Source organism: Podarcis melisellensis (genome assembly GCF_964234715.1).
Source record: "Podarcis melisellensis genome assembly, chromosome: 16".
In the NCBI taxonomy this organism is placed as follows: Eukaryota; Metazoa; Chordata; class Lepidosauria; order Squamata; family Lacertidae; genus Podarcis; species Podarcis melisellensis.
This window is the reverse complement of record NC_138533.1, coordinates 885,145-900,483: the sequence shown is the minus strand read 5'-3', so window position 1 is coordinate 900,483 and position 15,339 is coordinate 885,145. Positions and strand designations below refer to the sequence as shown.

Genomic DNA, 15,339 nt, shown 5'->3' with positions numbered 1-15,339 from the left:
ATTAAAAACACAAAAATATACATTAAAAAAGCTTACAAAACTACGAGGTAGAAAAAGGAATTGGAAAGAACAAAGATACATAAACAAGAGAGAGATAGAAAAGGAAAATAAAATGTAGACTCCCTTCTATCTCCATTTTCACAGCTTGGTTCAAGCTGGTTGGCTCCAAGGAGCTAACACTAAGACAAAGAGACGAGGTGTATATGTGCATTCTTCGTCTCTTAAGTCTCGAGAGACCATGGCGTGCCCCTCGAGGAGTGAAGTCAAACCGCTGCATTGGTAGCACCAAAGTTGTTTCCCTGGGGCAGAAGCCTGGACAATGTTATTAGCAGCTTTTTGCCTAACAAAATATTGGTAACAGGCATTATTTCACAGTTCTTAAGCGGAAAATGTACAGTGGATTCACAAAGGATAACATTCAGTCGATACAACATTAGAGGAAGTAGTCAATCAACATCACAGAGGCAAAGAAGCCTTTCAACTCCCCTCTACAGCATGTGTGGAAACCGCCTTCTCGACTGCTGGAGCCACGCTTGGTCTGGTCCGCTCAGTTCGCCAGAGCCTGTTTTTGCATGCAGGGCAAGCCCTAAATCACAGAGGGTTTAGCAAGCCAGTTGAAACCGTGTGCAAACACTTTCAAACTCTATCCAGGAGCTCAAGACTAAGCCCTTGGGGTTAACTCACCCCCTACCTTTGCAATGAAAAAACACTAGACCTTACCAAATCCTTTGATCAGTGTTTAAAATACAGCCCTTTTTCACAGTAACCGGAATACAATTACAATTTTTCACCAGTTTATGTAACGTTAAACAATTCCATCCCCGTAAGAATGGCCAGGAGTGCTGGTAGGATCAACCAACGTTTTGCAGCTGCCAAGGTGTTCCAGAAAAGGTTGTCCTGGTTTTTAAGGCTAAATTGTTTTTCTAGGCTACTGGACGCATAGTAGAGGTAAGCAAGGAGTTATTCACTTCCAAAGGTATAATCTAAAAAGTAATACAAAGTGCATGGAAGCAAGTTCCTTTCAGTTACTGAAATGTTTTAAGACTTTTTTATATCCATTTTAACCTCTCAGGGTAGATTACAAGATGTTACATCGTCCAGAGGGCTCAATTACCCATATGCCTATTTTTTTAATGGCCGTTTCCTTGGAGATGCCACATTTGTTGTATACAGTACAGTGGTACCTTGGTTTACGAACTTAATCCATTTTGGGAGTCCATTCTTAAACCAAAGCGTTCTTAAACCAAGGCATGCTTTCCCATAGCAACGGGGGACTCAATTTACAAATGGAACACACTCAACAGGAAGCGGAACATGTTCTGCTTCCAAGGCAAAGTTCACAAACCAAAACACCTTCTTCCGGGTTTGGAGCGTTCTTAATGCAAGCCGTTCATAAACTAAGCTGTTCTTAAGCCAAGGTACCACTGTATAGCCATTCTGATTAATTTTACATCCAGAAACCTGTTCTAAATGCCCCTAATATTTTCAGTGGTGGTACTAATATTCCTGGCTCTTCCAATATTAGATCTACATCACCTGCATAGAGGTTAATTTTTAATTGATTTGGACCAGATTTTAAAGCAGTGCAAATTCTTATTTTTCCCCAGAAGAGAAATTTTAAAACAATTCAAAGCTGTGCAGCCCATAAACAGGAATAAAAGATATTGAAAACTACACACTATTTGAACTTCACAGCTTTTTCTTTAAAAGGCCTGTCAGAAATTTCTCCTATTTTAAATCCAAAGATCTCACTAAAATTGCTGCAAGGGCACCTCAAGTCTAGAGTTATACCACCAAGATAAAAAAATAGAGCTCAGTATAAAATGTGCAAATACTATAATATAATGCTATAATAAATAATGCTACTCATATATTACTTCAATAAATACAGGATATTTTTCCAGCTAGAACTTGCCAGAACTCAGTTCTGACACCTCTCAGCTGGGTGCCATTGCCATTCTAAGAGAACGAGAGAGGTGTTCCAGCACCTTTTCCTATAAAAACAGCACTGCCTATCACGATTATAAAGGTTGAGTTTTCCTTAAATTCATTAGACTTACTGCATAATGCACACATTGCAGCATAAGCGTCACTCTTCCAACATAAGCATCAAAATTATATCCTACCCCACCCACTGGAAGTCCTACAGGAAGACCAAGAATGCTATAGTGATAAAAGCGCTATAGTTAAAAATAAAAGCACATTCAAATGTCAGAGAAGAAAATGGCATTTGATCACAGCTTATTGCACCTGACATCAGGCAGGAGGTCCATTGCGTCCCACAGTGTACTCTGCATGACAGCTGCTGAAATGCTTCTAGGAGAACCGTAAGCAGATCAGGAAGCCTTCCATATGACTGGATGGTCCCCAACCCACGATCAGTGCTTGGACCTAGTCTAGGGGTTCCCCAGCAAATCAATGTGAAAATGTGATGAACCAAATGTGAGCTTATAAAAAGGAGAAATGAAGCAATCCCAAAAATGAACTGATATGATTCACACAGTCCCAATTAATAGAACCTCCAAGAAGAGTATTTTGGAATCTTTTGAGCAGACAGGAGCCCTGTGGGTTGTCTGTGAATTTGTGCTTGCAGGCAGGAGATGGCACTGTCCATCACATGAAATATTCACACTGAACTTTAAAAATTTTTGCTGTTCCATTTAGTCCTTGTATTGCATTGCAATTTAAATTCTATCCAGTGCAGATTGTAATGCAACAAAGTGCAATACAGTGGTACCCCGCAAGACGAACGCCTCGCAAGACGGAAAACCCGCTAGACAAAAGGGTTTACCGTTTTGGAGGCGCTTCACAAAACGAATTTCCCTATGGGCTTGCTTCCAAGACGAAAATGTCTTGTGAGTTCCTGCGGGCTTTTTTTCCTTTCCCCCCCTTTTCCCCAAGCTAACAGCTGATCCGCTAAGCCGCTTATCAGCTGATCCGCTAAGCCGCTAATAGCGCTAAGCCGCTAAGCCGCTAACAGGCTTGCTTCGCAAGACGAAAAAACCGCAAGACGGAGAGACTCGCGGAATGGATTCTTTTCGTCTTGGGAGGCACCACTGTATAAGAAATAAGGGAAGTAGTAAAAATCGAATTAAAAACAGTCCTTGGCACGGTACTCTGCAAAAATCAGAAAAATCTGCCAAGACCCATCAGGAGTTTTCACGTGGTCTGTGGAGTGGAGTCCCTGGTTTCGTCTGGCTCCGAAGGTGGACATTTTGCATAGCCATTTTGAGATGCACTTGGCGAAGTTCCCACTTCCTGCAATTCAGTTGCGTTGGATGTGGAATTCCTGCGGCAGAAAACCTGCAGGGAAAGGAAGAAACAGGGCTGTTGATTAAGTTGATGGTGAGGATCCTTGGGTGAGACTTAAGGGGCTCTAGTGTGCTGGGCCTGGCACCAGCTCCTAAAACAGAATTGAGCCCACCTAAACCCAGGCACAGTTGGGGTCCTGGGCATGGTGCTACAAAGGAGCTCCATCAACCAGACAGGAGGAATCTCAGCACACAATACAACACACACACACAGTGGGTGGCAGGTGGGGCAGCACTTTTCCTCCCCCCACTGGTAGAGGGACACGCCTTGCTCTTCTGCTGGAAATCCTTAAGCCTCAGACTTCCTGAAAATAACCCAGGAATATTCACTAATAGGTTTAAATGTGGAAACCTTGAAACTTGTGGGTTGTTTATCAGCCGAAAGCCTCCCATTTTGGCAGGCAGAACAAAGCACACTTCTCCTTCACACACACAACTTCTTTTTAAAAGCAGTTTTGTAAAGAGGATTCAAATCTTTGTGGAGTTCCAACTTATTCGGAAATACCGTATTTTTCACCCCATAGGACGCACTTTTCCCCCTTCAAAATGAAGGGGAAATCCTATGGGTGCATCCTATGGGGCGAATGCAGGCTTTCCCGGGCTTCCAGCAGCTCTGCGCCACTCTCCGGAGCCCGGCTGGAAGCCGCGCCAGGCTCCAGAAGGTTGCACAGAGCTGCCTGCATTCCAAAGCCTGGCGCGTGCTGAAGAGTGCGCCCGGGCTCTGCGCAGCTCTCTGCAAGCCTGGGGAGACCGGCGCGGCTCCCTAGGATTGCGGATAGCAGGCTGTTCTGGGGGCTGGGGAAGCTCGGGCTTCCCCCGCGCCTGCTCCGTGCCTGGGGGGAAATAATTTTTTTTTTCTTTATTTCCCCCCCCCAAAAAAAAAATTAGGTGCGTCCTATGGGGCGGTGCGTCCTATGGGGCGAAAAATACGGTACTTGAGAGAAAGCGCTAGAAGAACATTAATATCAGCTGGCCCCCAATTGTGCCTTTGGCCTTGCGGATGTAAAAACTGTGGCACGTAAAATGAAACACATCATTTTGAGGACCTGGCCAGATTCTGCCTCTCAGGATAAACAAAGAGGAAGGGAAAACAATAAGTGGCAACCCAAACTCAGATGAGAGGGGCAGAAGAATAACACACACATATTCCTACCGTTTGCAGTCTGGATGTTAATGCTTTCTGCTTCCAACAGATGCGTCCAACAGCAATGAGAATTATAGCAGCCAGGATCCCAAAAATACTCACAAAAATAATCCAAAAATTATTCAGATTTGCACCTGCAATAATAAGCAAAAATTCTCCCTTGAGGGCGACAGCAAGAAAAACAGAGGGCATCAGAAAAGACTGTGAACTGATTTCAGCTTTTCTCCATGCAGAATGAGAGTTGGGCTGTCACAAAACCTTACAGTAATTTGCTTTTTTAGCTGAGCAAATGCAGTATATACCACACAGCTGCCTGGACTGCCGAACACTCCATCCCAATTTTGCAGTTTTGGAATACTGGAAGCCAAAGTCCAGTTTTCAGGGAACCAACTTAACAGCTCATTACTCCTACTGAATACAGTCATACCTCGGGTTAAATGTGCTTCAGGTTGGGTGCTTTCGGGTTGCGCTCCACGGCGACCCGGAAGTAACGGAGCGTGTTACTTCCGGGTTTCATCGCTCGCGCATGCGCAGACACTCAAAATGACGTTACGGGGATGCGCAGAAGCGGTGAAACGCGACCCATGCACGCACAGACGCGCGGTCGTGTGTTACGTTCTACTCGCATCCAGAGGTACCACTGTACAGTGCTTTAAGGGATAAGCTGCATTTCATTTCAACTTAGTTAATACACTCACAGAGGAGGTGACATGATAGAACTGTAGAACTGGAAGGGAGCCCCAGGGCTCATCTAGTCCAACCCCCAGCAATGCAGGAATCCCAGCTCAAGAATCCCTGGACAGTCGGCCATCCAAATTGCCATCAAATCGCCAAGGTGGCTCTCGTGTCACCCGTCCCTCCGCTCTTCTCCAGGCGAAACATCCCCAACTCCCTCAACCTTCCTCATAAGGCTTGGTTTTCAGACCCTTGGTCATCTTGGTTACCCTCCTTAAATGAATGAAAAACTTATGCTGTTTTTGCACCAGGGCTTTCCAGAACTTATTCTTCTTATTATTATTAATTTATGGTTAATTTTTTTTATTATTTATTCATACATACATACATACATACATAACCCCGCCCATCTGGCTGGGTTTCCCCAGACACTCTGGGTGGCTTCCAACAAAATATTAAAATACATTAAAAGCTTCCCTGAACAGGGCTGCCTTCAGATGTCTTCTAAAAGTCTGGTAGTTCTTTATCCCTTTGACATCTGATGGGAGGGCGTTCCACAGAGAGGGTGCCACCACCAATTAGCTAATCAGCCCCCATTAGCTAAAGTGGTGCTTCAGGTTAACAACAGTTTCAGGTTAAGAACAGACCTCCGGAACGAATTAAGTACTTAACCCGAGGTACCACTGTAAATAAACAAAAGTTTATGTTCCAATTTCACTCTGACTGGATTCAGTATTGTACCAGGTAGGGCCTGGGTGGGGGCAGCGAGAAGTGGTGGCACAGGAATCAGTAGACAGTGAAACGTTCGGGGACCCTGTGTGTTCACCACACACCCGCCAACACGTGCCCCCATGGTGCTTGCTTCCTCCCTCCCTGTGAGAAAGAGAAGAGGAAGGCTGGTTTTGACTTCTAAAGACCTACGTGGCTTAGATCCAGGTTACCCAAAATATTGTATCTCCCTTTACGGAGCTGGCCGGGTGCCAAGGCACTCAGATGAGCACCTCCTCTCGGTCCCAACACCATCAGTGTGCTGGTCCGATGGGGCAACCAAGAGGCGAGGTCCGAGTCCAGGCCAAGGTCGAAGGTGCAATATGGAGGCAGTCCGTAAAAGCTGGAGCAGGGAGTCAGGTGAGGGCAGGAACGCAGGGCAGGGTTCAGGCAGGAACTAGCAACCTACAAAGTTGCTCCCGCAATCTGGGACTGGGGAGCTGGCCGGCTTTTGTCTCCCCTGAGGCATAGGGCGGCCCCGATCCTCAGGTGACTCGCCTCTCCTGGCCTGGAGGCGAGCACTCCTCCTGCGGGAACTTAGTTCCCTCCGCCTCTCTGCCCTGAGCCTCTGCAGCTCAGGAGAGGCTGGAGGGTTACTGGACCCAGAGGCAACCTCAGCTTCCCCTGACGGGGCTGAGAGTGGAGCACCTGCAGGCAATGCGTCCTCTATCACCTCAGGGGCCAGAGCAGACTCAGCTGGTGCCTGCACCTGAGGATCCAGCACAGGTGAGGACCCTTCAGGCTCAGGCCCCAGCCCCGGCCCAGCTGGTTCTGGAGGCAGGGAATCCTGTGCAGGCTGGGATCCCTCAGGTTTAGCCTCCGAGTCCGAATCCCAGGCCATCACAATCAGAGCTGGTGGTGACCTGAGAAGAGGTTTGACTGGCTCCCTCTCTGGTCTTCTTAGTCTGCCAGCAGACTAAGACCTTCCAGTTCAGACAGGCCTTTGGAAACTAAGACGCAGGCACTGCTTGCCTGCTGGGCTGATATCAGGGAAAACTGCAGTTTTAATTGCTCGGGTCTTTTTTGTCAAAAAAATGTTATTTATCCTTTTCAGATTTATACACTCCACTGATTTTACAATCATTTTGATCCTCTCACAATGACCTCTCCCCACATTAAACGGGGGGGGCGCCCTTTGTGGGGTCACGCGCAGCCCCTGGACCCAGTGAGGCTCCATTAGCACAGGCTTGGCTTTGCCTTCCCCAGGTGGGATACCAGGAGGTCTCCGCCTACCTCAGCCAGTTGCCCAATCCAGCCTAGGGAGGCGTTGCCAAGGTGACCTGGCCAGGTAGGGGGAGGGACTACCTGCCCACACAATAGAGGGAGGAATCTGGGAATCTTCAGTGGGCTCCAGAGCTAATTAATTAATCCAGACAGTTAATTGATGTCTCTTTTTAACTTTTCTTATACGGTTTTATGGTTTTGTTGCTGTAAATCGCTTTGATATGCTTTTTACAGCTCAGCAGTATACAAATATTCTGACAAATAAAATAAACTTGGAGAAAGGCAGATACAAATCCATTAAATAAAGAAAGGCTAATGGAGGAAATGGGGAAATGGGCCAGGGGTTCCTTACCTTTAGCTGGGCAGAGGCTGAGGAGGTTGATGGAAACGTTCTTCTGATCCGCCGGATTGCTCACCAGGCAGGTGATGCTGGCATCCGAGGCGTTGCGATGCCAGAACAGATGGAGATCTTCCCCACTGTCAGAGAGTTGGTGCCAGTCCGGGCTCTGGTCTAGGGCTCTGAGGGGATTCCCTCTTTTCCAGGAGACACGGAAGTCTCCCTTTCCTGATGCCTGGTACCGCAGGGTTACATTGCAGCCATCAGGCGTGTCGGAGATCAGTTTATGGGTGACCTGCGGCTCCCGCACTGGCTCTGTTAGAAATGAATTTTTAAAAATATTTTATTGTTTGTATGCCTGACTGCGTTACCCCAGCCACTCTGGGAGGCATCCAACAGAATATAAAAACACAGTAAAACACCAAACGTTAAAATCTTCCCAATACAAGGCAGCCTTCAGATGTCTTCTAAAAGTTGTGTAGTTCTTTATCCCCTTGACATCTGATGGGAGGGCGTTCCACAGGGAAGGTGCCACCACCAAGAAGGCCCTCTGCCTGGTTCCCTGTAACCTCACTTCTCGCAGGGAGGGAACTACCAGAAGGCCCTCGGAGATGGACCTCATTGTCTGGGCTGGACGATGGGGGTGGAGACTGGACCAAGGCCGTTTAGGGCTTCAAAGGTCAGCAGCAACATTTGGAATTGTGTTTTACTTTGATGCCTCTGGGGTTTCACTGACTGGGATTTTTTTTTGGGGGGGGTGCTGGCTCCTTCCTCATCACCACTTCCACATTCATCCGATGGGCTTGGTGAAAGAAGAGTGTCCGTTGCTGGAAACCACAGGAGGGAAGAGTTGTTCCCGGGTTCTGCTTGTGGGCTTCCCATGATGGGCATCTGGTCGGCCACAGTAAAGACAGGAGGCTGGACTAGAGAGGTCCCCTTTGGCCTGGTTCAGCAGATCCTTCCTATGTTCTTATGCATGTACAGCGATGCATTCTGCAGCCTAGGGGCCACCACCAAGAAGGCCCTCTCTCCATCCCTGTCCCTAGGCCACCCTCCCCAAACATTTGAGGATGGCAGGACTACCAAGAGGGTCCTGACTGCCGATCTCAACACCTGAAAGAGTCTGTAAGGAAGGAGGTGGACTTTCCCCTAGGCAGGTGAAAGTGAACAGGACTGAATTTCTCCCTCATCCTTACAGTGTGCGATGGTGAAACAAGTACATACCATAGACAGTGAGGTTGAATGTGTGTGATTCTGTCACTCCTGTTGAAAACGTCACATGAGCCGTGTAGTTCCCACTGTCCTTCACCACCAACTTGCTTATCTTCAGCGTGGTGCCATCAACCATTTCCAGACGCTGCCCCAAACTGTCGCTCGTATTCCACCGCATCCATTTCCCATCGCTGAATCGCCCAAGGTCGTTTGCCTCGCCTTGTCGAGGGTGGAATATCCATTTAACGATGGACACGGTTTTGGCCGAGGTTATATGTACAGGAAGCAAGGCAGATTCTCCCAAGATCCTGTTCAGCTGAATCGTAGGAGTCTTCGGTTCCCGACTGCTTACAAGGCCTAAGTGTTTTTCAGGGAGGGGAAAAATAAGTAAAAGGAGAAAGGGAGAAAGTGAAGGGGGGAGCGCCAAATATTGATGCTTCTTTTATATCAGGTAGAGCAGGATATCATAATATTGTTGCACGTTTGCCAGATGGTGTGAATGACTCCTTGAGTCCTTTCCAGTTCTCGGGTCCTGTACACAGTGAGGGTTAGAATGCAATAGACATTGGGACACAACATACAGATGGCAGATTGGGAGAGGCTATGGAAAATAGATTTGAAATTTAAGGCATTTTGTACGCTGAAAGAAAATTACCGGTATATGAAAATGATGTATTGTTGGTATTTGACTCCTACTAAGTTAGCAAAAATGTATAGAACAAGAACCAAGTGGAAGTGTAAAGAAAAGGAAGGAACATTTTATCATATGTGGTGGAAGTGCAAGATAACAGAAACATTCTGGGAGATGATATATAATGAAATGAAAACAATGTTTAAAGTAACTTTTGCTTTAATAAAAAACCCAGAAGCTTTTCTAGGAATTACATGTACCGAGATCACAAAGGACCAGAAAAGGCTTTTTATGTATGTAACAACAGCCGCACGGACTTTACTAGTCCAGAGATGGAAGGAAGAAACAATGTAGACAGGGAAGAATGGCAAACCAAGTTGATGGACTATGATGAAATGGCAAAATTAACTGGGAAGCTCAGAAACCAAAAGAACAAGAACTTTAAAAAAAGAATGGGGGAAAATTATAATATATCTACGAGACCACTGTAGACAGACGAAAACATTAGCAGGATTTTAACCACACTTGTAAAGTAACAAAAATTATGGATAATTTAGAGGGACAAAATATTTAGATAATGAATTGATATGCAGATATAAATTAATTAAGTTGATGGTGAGGATCCTTGGATGAGACTTAAGAGGATCTAGTGTGCTGAGCCTGGCACCAGCTCCTAAAACAGAATTGAGCCCACCTAAACCCAGGCACAACTGGCGTCCTGGGCATGGTGCTACAAAGGAGCTCCATCAACCAGACAGGAGGAATCTCAGCACACAATACAACACACACACACACCCAGTGGGTGGCAGGTGGGGCAGCACTTTTCCTCCCCCCCACTGGTAGAGGGACACACTCCTCGGCTGGAAATCCTTAAGCCTCAAACTTCCTGAAGATAACCCAGGAATATTCACTAATGGGTTTAAATGTGGAAACCTCAAAACTTGTGGCTTGTTTATCTCTCAGGTGGGTGCCATTGCCATTCTAAGAGAACGAGAGAAGTGTTTTGGCACCTTTTCCTAGAAATACAGCACTGCCTATCACCATTATAAAGACTGAGTTTTCCTTAAATTCATTAGACTTACTGTATAATGCACAAATTGCATCATAAGCGTCACTCTTAAACATAACTATCAAAATTATATCCTACTCTACCCACTAGATCACCGAAGAATGGATGCTTTTGAATTCTGGTGCTGGAGGAGACTCTGGAGAGTCCCATGGACTGCAAGAAGATCCAACCTCTCCATTCTGAAGGAAATCAGCCCTGAGTGCTCACTGGAAGGACAGATCCTGAAGCTGAGGCTCCAAGACTTTGGCCACCTCATGAGAAGAGAAGACTCCCTGGAAAAGACCCTGATGTTGGGAAAGATGGAGGGCACAAGGAGAAGGGGACGACAGAGGACGAGATGGTGGGACAGTGTTCTCGAAGCTACCAGCATGAGGGAGGCAGTGGAAGACAGGAGTGCCTGGCCTGCTCTGGTCCAGGGGGTCACGAAGAGTCGGACACAACGAAACGACTAAACAACAACAACAACATGACTTCCCTTGATGTGGTATATTTAGCATTGTTTTGTGAACAGACTGGCAGAACTTCTGCAGGCTTTGATAGGGGTGGTCACTATCAACCCTCCCTGGCAATGCCATCAGATCTGAGCGACAGACTTTCTACTGCAATTGGACAACTTACCAAGGAGAAAGACTATTCCAAAGTGAAGTAAAAACTTGAATCTTCTGCCACCCATGCTTGGCCCAGCAGAAGGCGATTGCACACGATTTTGGTCTCTGCAGATCGGAACTTGGGAGTCTGGCTCAGAGATTCACGTCTTCAGTCCCTCTAGCAGCAAGCACCTGTCCGAAAAGAGAAGACACCCTAAATGTAGGGGGTGTAAATCTCTCTCCATTCTGGGTTCCCCCAGGAAAGCCCCGGCCTAGACACCACCCTCCCCGTTCACCAAGTCTGCCTGGAATTCAGTCTGGAGAATACAGGTATTTCTTCTAATGGCGCTCCGTAACATGCACTCTGCACATGCTCAAAGGGACTGCACCTGTCCCATGGCTTAACCCCAGCACAGGGAACTTGTCCTGGCCCCACCAAAGGCTACATTCGTTCTGTTTCATGCTGTTGTTCTCCCACATACATTCCCCAGAATGAATCTCAAGGAACTACTATATAATGAATAACTTCTTATGAGCAAGTCAGGCATAATTTAGAGTTCCTTTTCGGGCCGACCAGAAGGAGAATCACGAAACAGAGATTGAAATCTGGGTCTCTTGTCGTCGGAGTTCCACTGGGATCGCACCAGTACAAGTATACATAGTCATTCTCACGGACTTATTTCGGAAATACCTGGACTGTTTGGCTTCAAAATAGTGAGCTGCGTCTGTCATTGTTATTGAAATTTTTGCATTGTACATATTATTTAAGATTCCATGTATTGGAAGGAGTTGAAATGTCCTACATTATTGTGAACAAATTTTCACAAGCCATCTACAGAGTTGTTTAGTTCATGGTCCACCTCTCTGTATTCCTTGGGTGTGATAGTTGATGTTATGTACTGAGTTGAATAGGATCCAAAAGGCAGCAGTCTGATTGGTCCTAGAACAATAGGATTCAGAATACAGAGGTCTGATTGGTCCTAGAACAATAGGATCCTGAATGCAGCAGTCTGATTGGTCCACAGAAGCCACCCAATCCAGCTCCAGGTGGAAGGGAATCCGCAACCTGATTGGCCTACAGGAGAATGCTGGGATTAGCCAATCACATGGAGCCCATTGTGTAAATAATGTATATAAAGCAGACATCCTGGGGGAATATCCATTCCTCCTCACCACTAAAGAGCATGAAATCCACTCTTGACTCCGAGCATAGTTCAGCTGAGATTCCTGCATTGCAGGGGGTTGACCCACAGGGCGCCTTCCAACTTTGCAGTTCTATGATTCAATGGAGGGGTGGGGGGGGTTCCGGATAAGCAAGGGTGTCAATGACTTTGACCAGCTTTCCTCGTTTTGAAGTTGAAAAGTGGGGCAGGGCCAGCTCCCTGATTAGGCAGAGTGAAGAAACCTGTCTGGGTGGCCAGTTGCCCCAGGTCAGGGTTGCCAGCCCAGTGCGCCCCCTGCTCACCAGCACTCCGGACGCTGCTCCTGGACTCCTCTACTTGCCCCTGGCCTGCCCCCTTGCTTCCTTGGGGTCTTCCAAGGGCGAGGAGAGAAACCCACCCACGCCTTGAAATTACAGAAGGTACCTGGCAGAGTTGTCTGTTACCTCCATTATTGTTCATCACGGTCTTGGAGGACCTGTGTCTGCGCATGCATGGATTGCGATTCAGCGCTTCTGAGCATGCGCAAAGTGCAATTTAGCGCTTCTGCGCATGCGCGCCCGCCGTAATCTGGAAGTGACCCATTCCGGTACTTCCAGGTTTTAGCAGTCTGCCACCCGAAAAAACGCCCTCTCCCCTTTTTTTGAAGATTACCCGCTCTAGGATCCCACAGCTAATTCTCCCCTGGTCTCCTCGCTGGCCCAAATGGGACTAATTTAGCCAGCTAGCCCTGGCAATCATCTAATGTTTATTGGATGTATTTCCCCCCTAAATTGATTTTTGAATTTTGAATTTATTCACAATGTGTTATTCACATTTTATACTGTATTTTATACTGTTTTTTGTTGCATCAATTGTGTTTTAAATTTGTTGTTAGCCGCCCTGAGCCCGGTTTTCTGAACCGGGAAGGGCGGGGTATAAATAAAAAATTATTTATTATTTATAAAATGCATATTAGAGATCAAGTTGGAAAACCATTAGTCGAGGATGAGGGAAGTTCCCGGCTAATATAGACAAATGTTTCTTTATTTTATTTGTAAAATTGACGTTATGATGGAAATATTTGTAAAAACCAATAAAAATATTATAAGAGAGAGAGAAAAAAACCCACCCACCCAAGCTGGCCTCCAGAAGCAGCTGTTGGGAGTGCTGGTTGTTAAGTTGTGGGCGAACATATCAGACGACACAGCGATTCTTCAAACAGCTCTTGTTTATTCACAGGTCAGGACAGAACTGAACTGAAGGGCTCAGTCAGCCTGCTTATATCGAGCTCCAGTACCACGTTACTGTAACAACTTTCTAAAACTATCCAATCACTGAACGTCACTTTCGATCCTTCATTTGCATAACTATCTACAGTCTCCCCCTGCTGGCCCAGGGTGAGAACTTCAGTACATAACACTGGTGGTGCCTGCGATGGGGGGGGGGGGGGAGAGCTTGGACTGGCGGCGGCAATGTAAAAGCTGCTACACAGCACCGCAAAAGGAAGCTAGCCTGATAGCAGAAGCTCCACTCTTGTCAAGAGCTGCACAGAAGGCTGGTGTTTTCCCATTTCAATGAGCTGAGCAACCGGATGATGAAACTGGGGGGGGGGGGGAGACCAGCTGGGAACAGGAGAAGAAACGTCACACACTGATGTTGGGTGGAAAAATCTAAAAAAATAAAAAAATGTCCAGTAGCACTTTAGAGACCAACTAAGTTTGTTCTTGGCATAAGTTTTTATGTGCATGCACACTTCTTGAGAGACGTCACTGTTGCACTGACATTGGGTGGCATGATATAAATAGTCCTGCAAACAGCCAAGAATGGACTGGAGCTGTTGCAATGAGTTTGGAAAGTTTCCTGCAACTCTCCTTCAGAGGCACTGCTGGCTGCAGCCTCAGACTGAAGAGGCAGAGTGCACAGAGCTCTCTTGCCTAGTTGCCATCCACAGCCCTCTCCTCCTCCAAGAATTTGCCTAAACCCCTTTTAGTAATAATAATAATAATAATAATAATAATAATAATAATAATAAATTTTTATTTATACCCCACCCTCCCTGGCCAAGACCCGTCTCAGGGCGGCAAACACCGAATATTAATACAGTAAAAACATTCAAAACAAAACAAAAAACACCAAACAGTTGATTAAGATTTAGAGCCATCACAGCCACATGCAAGAGGGAGCTCCGTAGTTTAACTCTGCGCTGTGTCAAGAAGGATCAGTTTTTAAAAATATATCTCTCCTTAATTTTTTCCCAACGTTCAACTTCATTGGATGTGCCCCCCCCCCCCGTTCTAGTAACAGGAGAGAGGGAGGGAGGAAAACTTCTCTGCCCATATAACTTCACCAACTCCCCGAGGTGACTCACCATCACGGGGCTCTAAGGTGCTACCGGAAGGATTTTGTATTATTGTTTCATCTCAGCGCAAAAAGATTTCCTGCATTGCAGGAGCCGCGTGGCCCCTTCCGACCCCGCGATCCTGCAGTCCTGCCTTCCTCTTCTCCGGACGCTTCAGGAGGAGAAGAGGGGGCGCCCCCCCCCCACCATCCCCCCTCCTCCTCTTCCTGCTCCATCTCGCCACCCCTCCAGTCCAGTCCCTGAAAAGGCGCTTGGACTAGAAAAGGGTCGCTTGCACCAGATTGGGGGGGAATCTTTGCAGCTGCTAAGAAGCCCCCAAGAACAATGACTGGGGGGAAGCCCCAAAGAACTCAGGGGCGCAGGACCAGCCGGGGAGCGTTTGGGGTTCTTTTCCATTCCTTCCTTCTCTGAGTCCTGCCCTCCTCTTGCATCTCGCCACCCCTCCAGTCTCCAAAACATGCCTCCCATTGGTTTGGCGGCTCCTTGGCCGCCGCCTTCCCCTTCCCCGCCCCTTTTCTCTACAGCTGGTAAAGTAGTAGGAAAGGAAATGGACCCCCCAGTTCAGACCGCACCGGGCTTCCATCCTCTCGCTCCTTCCTTCCCCGTGCAAAGGCGAGAGCGGGCATGTCCGTGCATGCACACTTCTTCCGATGCACTCTCTCTCTCTCTCTCTCTCTCTCTCTCTCTCAGGGTCTGGTGACTTCTGTTTCAGTGCATCGGAAGAAGTGTGCATGCACACGAACGCTCACGCCAAGGAGAAACTTCGCTGGTCTCTAAGGTGATACTGGAAGGGGTTTTTTCATTTTGCCAAAAAAAAAAGTTCCTGGCAAACTTTTTTCGCGGCCGAGGCGCTACGATCTTACCTTCGCGGATCGGGGAG

The 15,339-nt window shown here is 47.0% G+C and overlaps 1 protein-coding gene across 1 annotated transcript in view; it reads right to left on the bottom strand.

The window, feature by feature from the left end:
• Positions 1-9,027, bottom strand: part of LOC309358491 (T-lymphocyte surface antigen Ly-9-like) — a 48,118-nt gene extending 39,091 nt beyond the window's left edge. The window contains exons 1-2 of the mRNA XM_081891676.1: positions 8,684-9,027; positions 7,475-7,774 (exon numbers count right to left, since the gene is read on the bottom strand). Of these exons, the coding sequence (XP_081747802.1) occupies positions 7,475-7,774; positions 8,684-8,849 (466 nt within the window). The 5' untranslated portion in view covers positions 8,850-9,027. The remainder of the gene's footprint in view (positions 1-7,474; positions 7,775-8,683) is intronic.
• Positions 9,028-15,339: the final 6,312 nt, after the last annotated feature.